Below are 12,962 nucleotides of genomic sequence, written 5' to 3' on the forward strand. Positions count from 1 at the left end.
CGAACCCTTCTATCTCCCATCAGAACTCACCACAGTACTGAGACTGCTCTTATTAAAATAGCTAATGATTTGACAAAACAAATCCTGTCCTGTCTGGAAGTGTTCATCAGAATTACGATCTGAATGCAAAGACATTTTCCCAAGATCAGCTCTATAAACTCTCTATAGGCTCCTCTTGTTCAGGTGTTTCTTTTGTGTTTCTTTATTCATTTCTATTCATGTTATTTCAGTTATTACATTATATGTGGTATAGTAGGACAATGTCTTAAGGCAGCCCCCAAGAATACCAAAGACCCGAGGCCACACATCTCAGCAACATCTGCGCGGCCAACCCAGGAGGAGAAGGAAGGAGGCCCTAGATGGGGTCCCCATGGCCACAGGATGAGAGTCCCAGTGGTGACGGGTGGCCGACCCCTCCTAGTGCAAGCCCAGTACAGGGGCCCAGGGCTCCAGGCCCACAAGTACCGCCCAGTACCCTGCAGAGCCCTCCCACCCCCGGCGACAAAGATGAGGTACAAGTGCCCCAGACCGCCAAGGGAGCAGGTCAAGACGACGCCAGTACATCCAGCCACGCGCCCCGGAACCAACAAGTACACACAACCCAGGGAAGGGCAGCTGTGGGAACATATCATCCCCACCCTCATAAAAGTCCACTAGTCAAGTCATACATTACTTACAAGATCCTCTTACAAACCCCTCAATGCCCTGATCCCTCAGTATCTCTCTGACCTGCTGCAACCATACACACAGTTTTGGATGCTACGGTCCTCAGCCACTGGTCTGCTTTCTGTTCCTCGCACCAGCCTCCATACCTTTGGGAACAGAGTCATCAGGCTGGAGGCCACCGCACTCTGCAACTCTTCCATATCAGCTTCGCAATGCTCCATCACTGGACTCCTTCAAAAAACTTCTCAAACTCACCTCTTCGACAAAACCTGCTCCTCTGTAAAGCATTCTTGGGTCTTTTGAAAGGTGCTAAACTAAGTTATTACTGTTATAAAGCACATCTGAGTGATTTTTGAATCCATGTTAAATTTACTAAAAGCATTGAACCTAAACAAAAAAATATGTCATGTGCAAGAGACTTTTATAAATCCTTTTTAATCAGGTTGTCCCAAAACCTTCTAAAAAAATGTGACATGGTGGTATCATATTCCTTCCATGCTAGCTTCTTTTCATAAAATTTACAACCAACCCAAAGTGTAAAGACGTTTCGGTTGGTTGGTAAATATCACAGTAAACGGTTAACCTTTATGTGACCAAATATGACACCAAGGTGTTGAGACCAAACTCACAATCAGTTCTGTTGAGGAATTAATGGTGTGCAGCAAAACAACTCTATTCATTTACTGCAGAATCTAAATGATGTCAAGAATTAATGAACTATACAGTTTCTTACTTTTTCCTCTTTCTTTCTAGCTGGATGGTAACTGCTAATTAAAATGCGGTTTAGATTACTCTGATAGCAATGTTTAAGTGGCTTTAAATTTAGGCCTGTTGTCTTTGATAGTAGAAAAGAGACACACAACCAAGCTGGACCAAAGGTCTCCCTGACACACACCGATGGAGCTACATTAATGTTTAACTATTAACTTCTACATCATTAGATTCAAATTGCTACCTGCTCGCTTACTCACTATGCAACTCGACTTACCAGTTAGAAATGAAAGTATTCGTTTTGGTGATAAAACCAGAAGTCTACCGTTAGGGGGCCTCAGATTATATATAGACCATCACTGTCAATATATGTGTATGTTTTGAGAATGTGATGGATGTGATTTGATGCTCAGAAAGTTCTTGAATCATAAATCTAGAAGACTAATTATATGTTACATTTATGTATTCTTGTATGTCTCTCTCACTCTCTCTCTCTCACACACACAGGATGAGGTCATGTGATTTCCTGTAAATGGAGAGGGGAGGAGCAGCTCTTCTCCATTGATCTAGGTCACTGCAAACTACGGAGCAGGAGGAAGAAATGAATGTGAGCTTTAAGCCAACATTATGTTTCGTCTGCTTTCAGTCAGCTGTCTCTGTGGACTAGAAGAAAAAACAATGATGTGCTAATTCAGGAAGTGGACTGACAACTCAGTTCATTGCTGGAGTCTCTCTGTGTGTTGTACTTCCTGTTTTGCCAGTCATGAGAGTGGTTTGTATTCTGTGCTAATGCTCAGCATTTCTGAGTTACCGGTGAGCCTGGCTGAAAATGAATGTTTTGGAGGAAGAGGAGGACAGTGCACAATCTCTCTGTTTTCCTATGAAGAGAGACCTTTCCATAAATGACAGTGAACCTGGACCTGCAGACACAAAGTAAGAGACCGTTTCTACTGTAAAGTGAAGTGAAGATGATTTATTTGTTATGAAGAAATAATGTGTGCGATCTATTTTAGTGAAGTGTTCGCCCTAAACCTTTGATGTGGAACATCTGGAGCACAATTTCACTGCGGATGTTAAAGATTAAAAACCTGTTTGCACAGAAACGCTGCAAAGTTGTTACATTTGTATGCACGCAGTACTCAGAGAGATAAATATGTATAAGGAAGACTGTCTGAGTAATAGATATACAATATAAACTATTCACCAAGGAAGACCACTAACATCTAGCAGTGTTTCACAAAGACCCTCCACAGGTTGTGGGCCACAGACAAACTGATTCTTGTTGGAAAAATGCATCTTTTATAATACACTTTTTAAAAACTTCCATCCTTATCATCAAGTAAAAATCTACAAAAAGACATTAGAAAAAGAAAACAAGAAGAGTTCAGTGCAAACTAGCATTGTATCAACTGCACTCTAATTAGTTCTTTTATTAGCTGCTTATACAGCTAAAGTTAAATACATTCTCACCAGTTTAGAGTTACCATTTAGGATGTGGCTCTTTGGAAAGGGACACAGCTGGCGAGACAGAGAGGTAAACAAACATGGAGACTGACTTCTACAGGAGATGCTGAAGACAAGAAACATCCCCAAAACCCCAAACCCTGGGTCAGTGACCCTGGGACCAAGACAGATCCCATCAACATGAATGATGTGTTACATATTATATGTTTGTGTTCCCAGAGGTCAGCAGCCCAGGCGCAGAACAGCATCTGTAGGATCAGAGTGTCTGTCAGTGAACAGTAACATTTCCAAAGAGGATCCTCCATTCTTCAGTAATGAACCTGGACCTTCAAACACAAAGTAAGAAAATGTTTCTGCTGTAAAACGAGCTGAAGAAAATTCCCGTAGCAGGCAGAACAAACATGTTTCCATATCTGTAAGATCAGCTTATTGTGGTAGTGATATAAATAAAATCCAAACTGAGACCCCGTGACAGTGAATGCTTCTGCTTTTGCTGAAAACCTCCAGAACCTCAGTCCTGTACTCATAATAAGTGACTTATTTCCAACAACATGAAGCTGCAAATTAACAACGTGTTAAATATTATATGTTTGTGTTCCCAGAGGTCATCTGGCCAGAAAAGGAACAGAGACTTCAGGATTCGAGACTCTGTCTAACTTTTCCAGAGATGAGCCTATGCACTTCAGTAATGAACCTGCAGTCTCAAACACAAAGTAAGAGAATATTTCTCCTCTAAAATGACACGAACATGGTTTGTCAGGATGACACTAACAAAGAAAAGTTTCAGTGATTTTCAAAAACAGAAACCTATTTGAACAGAAAAGCTGTAATGTGAAAACATGAAGGACTTCTTGTGTTTTTATGTGTCAGATATTTCATAAACACATTATGAAATAGGCCACACTCATGATGGAGAACATGACAAAATATGAGGGGATACAGAGACACGCAGGATGATGAAGTTCCAACAGGTGGGAACGCAGCAGCAGTAAACTATCATAATTAACTGGGAGGAAATTAGACACGGGATACAAAGAAGAGCAGTCACCAAAATAAAACAGGAAGAGAGCCACAACTGAACAGCGAGACGAGATTAACCTGATGCCAAGCACAAAAGAAGACCAAGCCAAGCACGGAAACACGAAGGAGGCAGGAATAAACAGAGAAGCAAGGAATAAAGCACAAACTAAAACTGACTCTGTAGCCTAAACATAACCAAAGCTACAGAACTAGAAAACCCCCAACATCACAAAATTCAAAAACCTGGGTCCAAGATCCAGCGACCATGACAGTATGTATCCATATAAGGTAGAATATGTTCCTGAGTAATATGTTACATAGATAAGGTTGGAATATAGTTATTGTAGAGCAGTGACTGAAAAAGACCTTCCTTGTCTTTGTGTCCCAAAGCTTTCATCAAAATCTCTCACATCCATAACTGTGGCCAAAAGACAAATTAAGATTACAAACACAAATAAAACAGGCTTCAGGCCTCAACTATGCTTAGTTGTGATGTATAATGTAGATAACCACCCAAGGCAAACTGTTTAACCATGCTCATTTAATGACTGCAAATAGTCCCTATTCCTGTGTAGCTGACACAGGAAACCTGCAGAGTTTCAGCCCTGTGCACCAAATCGTTACACAAAATTTAGGTGGTAGTGCCCAACAACATACCTGTGACCAATTTCAAATAAGCAGTTAACATAACTGTTGAAGAAAAGTGGAGAAACAAAAAAGATATGGTTCTCCACCCAAGGCAAATAGTTCACCCACTCCCTTTCACTGCTGACAGCAGAGTCCCTACTCCGGTATGACTGACAAAAGTCTGGAGACTCATTGTGGTAGTGATATAAATAAAATCCAAACTGAGACCCTGTGACAATAAATGTTTCTGATTTTACTGAAAACCTCCAGAACCTCAGTCCTGTACTCATAATAAGCGACTTATTTCCAACAACACGAGGATACAGATGAACAATGTGCTAAATATTATATGTTTGTGTTCCCAGAGGTCATCTGGCCAGAAAAGGAACAGAGACTTCAGGATTCGACTCTCTGTCTAACTTTTCCAGAGATGAGCCTATGCACTTCAGTAATGAACCTGCAGTCTCAAACACAAGGTAAGAGACTATTTCTCCTGTAAAATGACACGAACATGGTTTGTAAGGATGACACTAACACAGAAAAGCTTCAGTGATTTTCAAAAAGTCCAAATAGTCCCTATTCCTGTGTAGCTGACACAGGAAACCTCCAGAGTTTCAGCCCTGTGCACCAAATTGTAACACAAAATTTAGGTCGTAGTGCCCAACAAAATGAAGACACAAATAAAAACAGTGATACAGAATCTTCAGGGTCAGGTTATCTGTCAATGCAGAGCAATTTGTCCAGAGAGCCTCGTCCAGTTTTCAGTAATGGATTTGGACCTTCAGACACAAAGTGAGAGATGTTCCACTGACTCTAGAACGTTCATCTTTACATCATCTTACAGAAGAGAAAAAGTTGGATATCTAATGCTTTCAAATCAATAAGTTTCTTAAGCATGTCCATACCTGTGGCAAATTTAATAATCAGTTAACAAAGACATGGACCAATGGACTGTTAGAGAAAACTGGAGCAACACAAGCATATATGGTTCCCCACCCAAGGCAAATACTCCTTTTCACTGCTGACAGCAGAGTCTCTACTCCTGTATGACTTGCAAAAATCTGGAGACTCATTGTGGTAGTGATATAAATAAAATCCAAACTGAGACTCTGTGACAATAAATGTTTCTGCTTTTACTGAAAACCTCCAGAACCTTAGTCCTGTACTCATAATAAGTGACTTATTTCCAACAACATGAAGATGCAGATGAACAATGTGCTAAATATTATATGTTTGTGTTCCCAGAGGTCAGCAGCCCAGATGCAGCCCAGCGTCTGTAGGATCAGAGTGTCTGTCTATGAGGAGTGACTCTTCCAAAAAGAACCCTATATGGTTTAATAATGAACCTGGACCCTCGGACACAAAGTAAGAAAGTATTCTGAACTGGCCTGTCTCCAGAGTGAATAGGGACAGAGTGAGGAGGTTCATACCTAACATGGGGCGAGGCAAATGAAGTCAGAGATTTGTGCCTAAACCAGTGTCTGCCAAAACAATGCCATCACAAAATATAATTTTAATGCAGTTGTTTTTTCTTTTTTCTTTCTTTAAAAAAAAAAAAAAAAATTCTAATGTCTTCTTCCATGTAATTTGTAATTTTCCAAAGTATAGTTTTGACATAATAGAACAGTTATTTTAACATTAGGATTAAAGATGAAAGATACATCCAATGGATGCACTGGATGCATCATCAGTCATGTATCCCGGGTTCATAGGTTGTTTCAGGTCACCCTCATCCAGGTGACCCAGCTGGGGTTGATCAGGCCCCGACTTGCGTCCCAGCAGCATTAGGCCACAGATCATCCCTCTCGATCCACAGCCACCTGGAGGCTCTCTCTGCTGCCTCTGTTGCAGTCTGGATGGCTGTTCTTCTAAAGAGCCATGTCTAACAGTGTGGAGGCTTTGTAGAGAAACTGGCCGGTGAAGCCTCTGGACCCTACTTCTACAGGGTAGCAGCGTTCTCGGCTATCTTGTCTCCAACACTCCATCACAAGACCCTGGTATTTTGCCAGCTTCCTCTCGAATGCCTCCTCTATGCAGTCTTCCGAGGGAACCATCAATTCTATCAGGGTTAGCTGTTTAGAGGCCTCTGACAGGATTATGATATCTAGGTGTAAAGATGTTTCTACAATGTTTGCTCCAAACTTGAGTTGCTTGCTGAGATTCACCCTTAGCTGCCAATCCTGTGGGATGGAAAGTAGGCCTACAGCATATGTGGGTTGTTCTTTTTAGCTGTTCTCCTGTCTTGATGAAAGTTACTTGGTTTCTAGGGGGGCTGTGAGGCTTGCTTTGCTTGCTTTTATCGCTGAGGAGATGCTGTCAGCAACTGCCTTCAGCACCTGGTGATGGCACCAGTGGTAGCGGCCATCCCCTAGTGCCTTTGGGCAGCTGCTGAAGATGTGTTCGAGTGTCCCTCTCCCAGAGCAGTGGACAAGATGGTGAGTCAGACTTGCCCCACAGCTGGAGGGTTGAGGGGCTCGGTAAGATGTCGTATAGAGCTTGGATGAGGAATTTAATGCATTGGGGCTCTGCTCGCCAGATGTCCGTCTATGTGAGCCGCCTCTCCATTGCACTTTCCCATCTCACCCATGCCTCAAACCTGCCTGTCTGGCTTCTGCAGTCTCTAGCTCCCTAGTGGCACTCCACTTCCTGCTGGTGCAGATCTCAATGCCAGCAAAAATTTCTGGCACAACTTCACCTACTTCCAAGGTGCATTGAGAGGATGAAAGAATTCACAATGCAGGAACTCCAGCAACACTTGAGGGAAGATGAACAACTTTAATAATTGACCAACGCGGCAGATCTCAATGCCAGCAGCTGAAATTTTGGGGTCTCTGTACTGCAGTGCTTCTCTGGAACTAACTTTAAAGTCTTCTGTGATTCTGTTAAATGAAAGTTGGAGGATGTTATTCTTCCCATATGGAGCTGCACTGCTTAGGCTGCTGGGTAAACCTAGCCATCTACGAAGGTATCAGCTGATCCTCCTCTCCATCAAATGTACTGATGTGATGGGTACATCATAGAGCAGCAGAGGTCAGAGAATCCAAAATAGGATCCAAACTCTGCTAAGACATGACTTGAGTTCCTTGATGGATGTTTGGATGTCTGCCGCATCTCTGAAGCTGTGCTCAAAAAGTTTCCCCGGGCTTTTAACTGATGGATGGAATCTTGCCTATTCACTCCACCTCTGCAGCTTTAACTACCGTGTTCATAGCATGGGCGAAGAGCGCGCGCATCCAGTGATGATGCCGTTCTCCAGTTGGTGCCATTTAAAGTTACAGACCCAGAAGTGACTCTCAATATGAAGTTGTTATAATAATTTAGGATAAGGTCTTTAATTGGAACGTGGTTCCAGATTAATGCAGCCTCTACGAGTTTATGTGGTATTAATCTGTATGCACTGATCAGATTCGGCCACAGCACCACCAGCAGATCCTCCTGTGGCGGGGCGTGGCCTGCGGTGCCGTGCAGGGAAGGTGGACACACCTGCACGGCATCTGCAATCATGCCCCGCCGACTTAAATATTATACTGGGTCCTGTGGTTGGGGTTTGTTGTTGTTATGTTGAGCTGGCAGCGGGAGAGCTGCAGCTCTGGGTGTGGATGTACAGCAACCGTAAAAGTATTAATAAATTATGCTGCAAAGCATGAACATGCACCCGGGTCTGCGGTGGTCATTTACACCTCCCTTCTGCACAAAGGTGTTGATGTACTTGTTCTTGAGCAGGAAGTCAGTCAGCCACTGGGACAAGATGCTGCAGAAGATCTTGCCTTTAAGATTGAGCAGTAAGATAGATCTAAATTGCTCAGTGCTTGTAGACTTGTAGACTCCTTCTGCAAACCTCCACTGCTTGGTGATCTTTCCTCTGCGGCAGATTGCATGTAGCAGTTTCCAAAGAAGTTTTTGTAGCTCAAGGCAGCATTTATACACCAAAGTATTATATACATATTTTTCTATAATTATTTGCTTGCATTAGCCTATTATTTTAATGTATGTGTACTGGTCAATATACATTTTCTTTTGTATGCACAGAGAGAAGACAAAGGATCCTGTTTCCCACTGTGGAGAAACAGCCACAGCCAAGTTTGGAGGACATATAGCCGGTCAGAGCAGCACTGTGCAAAGTAAGACTGTGCTTTATAAGATATAGGGGAAGATTCCAGATGATGATATGCTATACCTTTATTAAAGTTTCATTAATTTTATTTCTGTCTTTCTTTTTTGTCTTCTAGCAGTTGCTGGTCTGCAGGAGCTTTTAGATGAACATAAGATCAGTCTAAGGAAGAGATGTGAAACTGTAACTGAAGGATCTGATAAAACAGGAAGAAGAACTCTCCTGAACAGAATCTACACAAATCTTTACATCACAGAGGGACAGAGTGATGACGTTGATACTCAACATGAAGTGAGGCAGCTGGAGACAGGTTCCAAGATGAAGACCCTCCATGAAATTCCAATTAAGTGTCATGACATCTTTAAAGCCTTATCTGACAAAGTGATCAGAGTGGTTCTGACGAATGGTGTTGCTGGTGTTGGAAAAACATTCTCAGTGCAGAAGTTCACTCTGGATTGGGCAGAGGGGTCAGAAAACCAAGACATCAGTGTGGTGACTCTGCTTTCATTCAGGGAGCTGAACCTGATCAGAGATGGGCAGTATAGTCTCCTGGAGCTGCTCCAGGTTTTCCATCCAACATTACAGAAGGTCACAGCAGAGAAGCTCGCTGTCTGTAAACTTTTGTTCATATTTGATGGTCTGGATGAAAGCAGACTTTTACTGGATTTCACTAAGAGGGACGTCATGTCTGATGTCACACAGAAGTCATCGGTCAAGAATCTGCTGACAAACCTCATTGAAGGTAATCTGCTTCCTTCGGCTCTCATCTGGATAACTTCCAGACCAGCAGCAGCCAATCAGATCCCTCCTACATGTGTTGACCGTGTCACTGAAGTGCGAGGTTTCACTGATGATCAGAAAGAGGAGTACTTTAAGAAGAGATTCAGTAATGAAGAGCTGTCCAGCAAAATCATCTCCCACATCAAATCATCTCGGAGTCTCCACATCATGTGTGGAATCCCAGTCTTCTGTTGGATCACTGCTACAGTTCTGGAGTACATGTTGACTGCAGGGCAGAGAGAAGAGCTGCCCAAGACCATGACCGACATGTACTCACACTTCTTGCTGGTTCAGACCAAGAGGAAGATTCAGAAGTACCATAAGGCTTCTACTCCTGAAGATCTTCTGAAGCTCGGGAGGCTGGCATTTGAACATCTGGACAAAGGAAACATCATGTTCTACCAAGAAGACTTGAAGCACTGTGGTCTGGATGTCACAGAGGCCTCGGTGTACTCGGGACTTTGTACAGAGATTTTCAAAAGAGAGTGTGTGATCTTCCAGAAATCAGTCTACTGCTTTATTCATTTGAGCATTCAGGAGTTTCTGGCTGCCGTTTACATGTTCCACTGTTTCACCAGTAGACAGAGCAAGGTCCTGGAGGATTTCCTAATCCCTAAGTTTTCTAGGACGTCTAGGAATTTTGGAAATAAAACTACCCATGTGGTATTTTTAGATGACTTTCTGAGCAAAGTTATGGAGAAATCTCTCAAAAGTAAAAATGGTCACCTGGACCTTTTTGTCCGCTTTCTTCATGGCCTTTGTCTGACATCCAACCGGAGACTTCTAAGAGACCTGCTAAGTCAGAAAGAGAGTAATCCAGATATCATCCAGAAAGCCATCAGCAACTTGAAGGAGATAAACACCCAAAAAATATCCCCTGACAGAAGTCTCAATATTTTCCACTGTCTGATGGAGATGAATGACCTCTCAGTACATCAGGAGATCCAAGAGTTCCTGAAGTCAGGAAAGGGATCACAGAGACTTTCTGTTATCCACTGCTCAGCTCTGGCCTACATGCTCCAAATGTCAGAAGAGGTTCTGAATGAACTGAACCTGAGTATATATAACACCACACTGGAGGGCAAACAGAGACTCATCCCAGCTGTGAGAAATTGCAGAAAGGCTCTGTAGGTCTACCTATGATTAACATTATAAACTTGGTTCAGGTTAGGAGATTCGAGTCAAAGGGCAAAATTAAGATCAGATAAGATTTCAGATACAATTTTGCTGTGATTGAGAATTCAACAGAAAGATGAGATGGAGTTTCTGCAAGGAAATTCTTCACATTTTGGACAGTAAACTTACTTTAGAGCAGAGTCTTCATTCAGATAAATCTTTCATTTTCATTAGATTTCATTTTCGCTTTAAACTTAAAACTCCTGCTAACATATTTTAGGTTCTGTTAGGTGCAATCAGTGCAAACAAATGCTATTGGCTTCTGCTGCTAGTTCTTGTTAGCTGCTATCAGCTTCTCTTGACTCAATAAAACTCATTAGAAAATCTAAAGATTAGATGACAAAAAACGAAATAAATGTCTACTTTCATAACAATATCCCAGAAAGTTGATTCTGTTCATCTCGAGGTAACGTTTTCAGTGGAAGAAATGTGACAAGTGACTTCTTCAGTCTCCAAGAGAAACTGAAAATGTTACATCCAGATAAACAGAATCAACTTTCTGGGATTCCCTTACCTGGACGATTGAGCATGCATCAAGACACTTCATATCACTATGTTTTGTAAAATGTTTTTTTTACAGACTTTCTAGCTGTGAGCTCTCAGAAGTTCACTGTGAAGTTGTGGCCTCAGCTCTGAAGTCCAACCCCTCCCATCTGATAGAGCTGAACCTGAGCTTTAACAAGCTGCAGGATTCCGAAGTGAAGCTGCTCTCTGCTGGACTAAAGAATCCAAATTGCAGACTGGAGACTCTGAGGTCAGTTTACTAAGTAATACTCGCTTTTTTCCTCTCTTCAAATTGTCCATTGTAGTTTAAAGTTTTAAGATATTTCTTTTGTTGAGCTGTCGCTAGGACACAGGTTCCATTATCAGATGATGGGACACAGCTGACAGCATAATATTGATGTTAAACTAATTTGAGGATTCAGAAGTCTGAGTCACAGAGCAAGTTGGTGTATTTGTGCTCTGTGTCGAACTGCAGTCAAAGCACAGAAAAAGGAAGTTTAGTTCTTAGTTCATCTGTAACTTTTGGTAGACGTGCATGATTTGTCTGGCTCAAATCATTAAAACACATTTATGATCACTGTCGACAGCAGGAATCATATTGACAACGAGGGACTATTTATTAAAACAGCTGTAATTCCTAAACCCCCTGAATGAAAGCTGAAAGTTCACTTCAATCACATATCGGTTGTTTGATCCACTATAAAAATTATGTCTTTGTTGAACAAAGCACAGGCCTAACTGTAATTTGCAATGATTTGTATATTAGTACATAATTTATAGTATAGGTGCAAATTTAAAACTAACAAATATCATATTTGCTGTATTTTATAAATGACTGAATCTGAATCTGCCTTTTTTTAATTCTTTATTCAGACTGAAGGGTTGTGGGTTGTCAAAGGCCAGCTTTGCTTCTCTGGTCTCAGCTCTTAAGTCCAACCCTATCCATCTGAAAGATTTGGACCTGAGTGCCAACACACTGCAAGATTCAGGAGTGAAGGAGATCTGTGGTTATCTGGAGAATCCAGGCTGCAGACTGGAAGTGCTCAGGTCAGGCAAAAATGTTTTGGTTGTGTGGTCATATAAATATAAAGGTTTAATGTGTTGACTGGCAGTCTGCAGAGGACTTAATGCTAATGCTTTCTTCTTTATTGCTTCAGTCTAATAACTGCAGGATAGCAATGTTGCACAACAATGTTGAGCAACACACTGAAAACCTAAAAAACAAGTAGATTAAGCACAATTGGAAAATTTTGTTATATTAGAATTAAAACCAAGGCGACATAATGTAATCATTTTATAAATATGCTGTAATTTAACTAGTTTAGTCTATAAAATGTTACAAACTGTGAAGCAACATTATTAAACTCACATTCTTTGAGGTCAGCCTCAGAGTATACGCCCCACTTTATGTGGGTTGGCTGCAGGCTGCAGTGCTACGCTAACAACAACCTGAAACAGATAAACAACTTTTTAATTTGTGGCTATACGAGGTCCAGCCCTGTAGTGAGAAGCCCAGTCAACAGGCAGCTAATTATATCGGTCCAAAAATGGAAGCAGTTGCAGACAACTACTTTGTGACAAAGTAGGAAACGCTTGAATAATTGTGTGGATGCTTTATGCATCCACACTATTGAGTTCCTGTTTCTCTTTATTCTTTATTCTACTTTATTGTGTGGATGCCCTAAAGGGCTTCCACACTATTGAGTTCCTGTTTCTCTTTATTCTTTATACTTTATTCTTCAAGTTGCTCCGTTCTTTGCCGCTTAACTACTACTTCAGTTTTCAGCCGATTTTCTCCGTTCAAACTCTAAACTGTTCTGCTCTTTCTGCTAATTCCTGCTATGACTTTTGGTGTTTATTACTGTTATACTTTTTAAAATATTACACTTTTTTCCTTTAATTT

General features: G+C 41.5%; 1 protein-coding gene across 4 annotated transcripts; it reads left to right on the forward strand.

Moving 5' to 3' along the window:
- Positions 1–1,917: 1,917 nt before the first annotated feature.
- LOC100702627 (NLR family CARD domain-containing protein 3) lies at positions 1,918–12,106 on the forward strand (the record flags this gene model as incomplete). 4 transcript variants are annotated; one of them, XM_005477861.4, is given in 9 exon segments in its annotated part: positions 1,918–2,310; positions 3,061–3,180; positions 3,444–3,554; positions 4,854–4,964; positions 5,734–5,853; positions 8,518–8,609; positions 8,718–10,506; positions 11,136–11,309; positions 11,933–12,106. In XM_005477861.4, coding segments are annotated over 9 exon segments (2,795 nt in total), but the record flags the coding sequence as incomplete, so codon positions are not given.
- Between the last annotated feature and the right edge of the window lie 856 nt (positions 12,107–12,962).

The sequence above is a fragment of the Oreochromis niloticus genome, linkage group LG20 (genome assembly GCF_001858045.2).
Source record: "Oreochromis niloticus isolate F11D_XX linkage group LG20, O_niloticus_UMD_NMBU, whole genome shotgun sequence".
NCBI classification, from domain to species: domain Eukaryota; kingdom Metazoa; phylum Chordata; class Actinopteri; order Cichliformes; family Cichlidae; genus Oreochromis; species Oreochromis niloticus.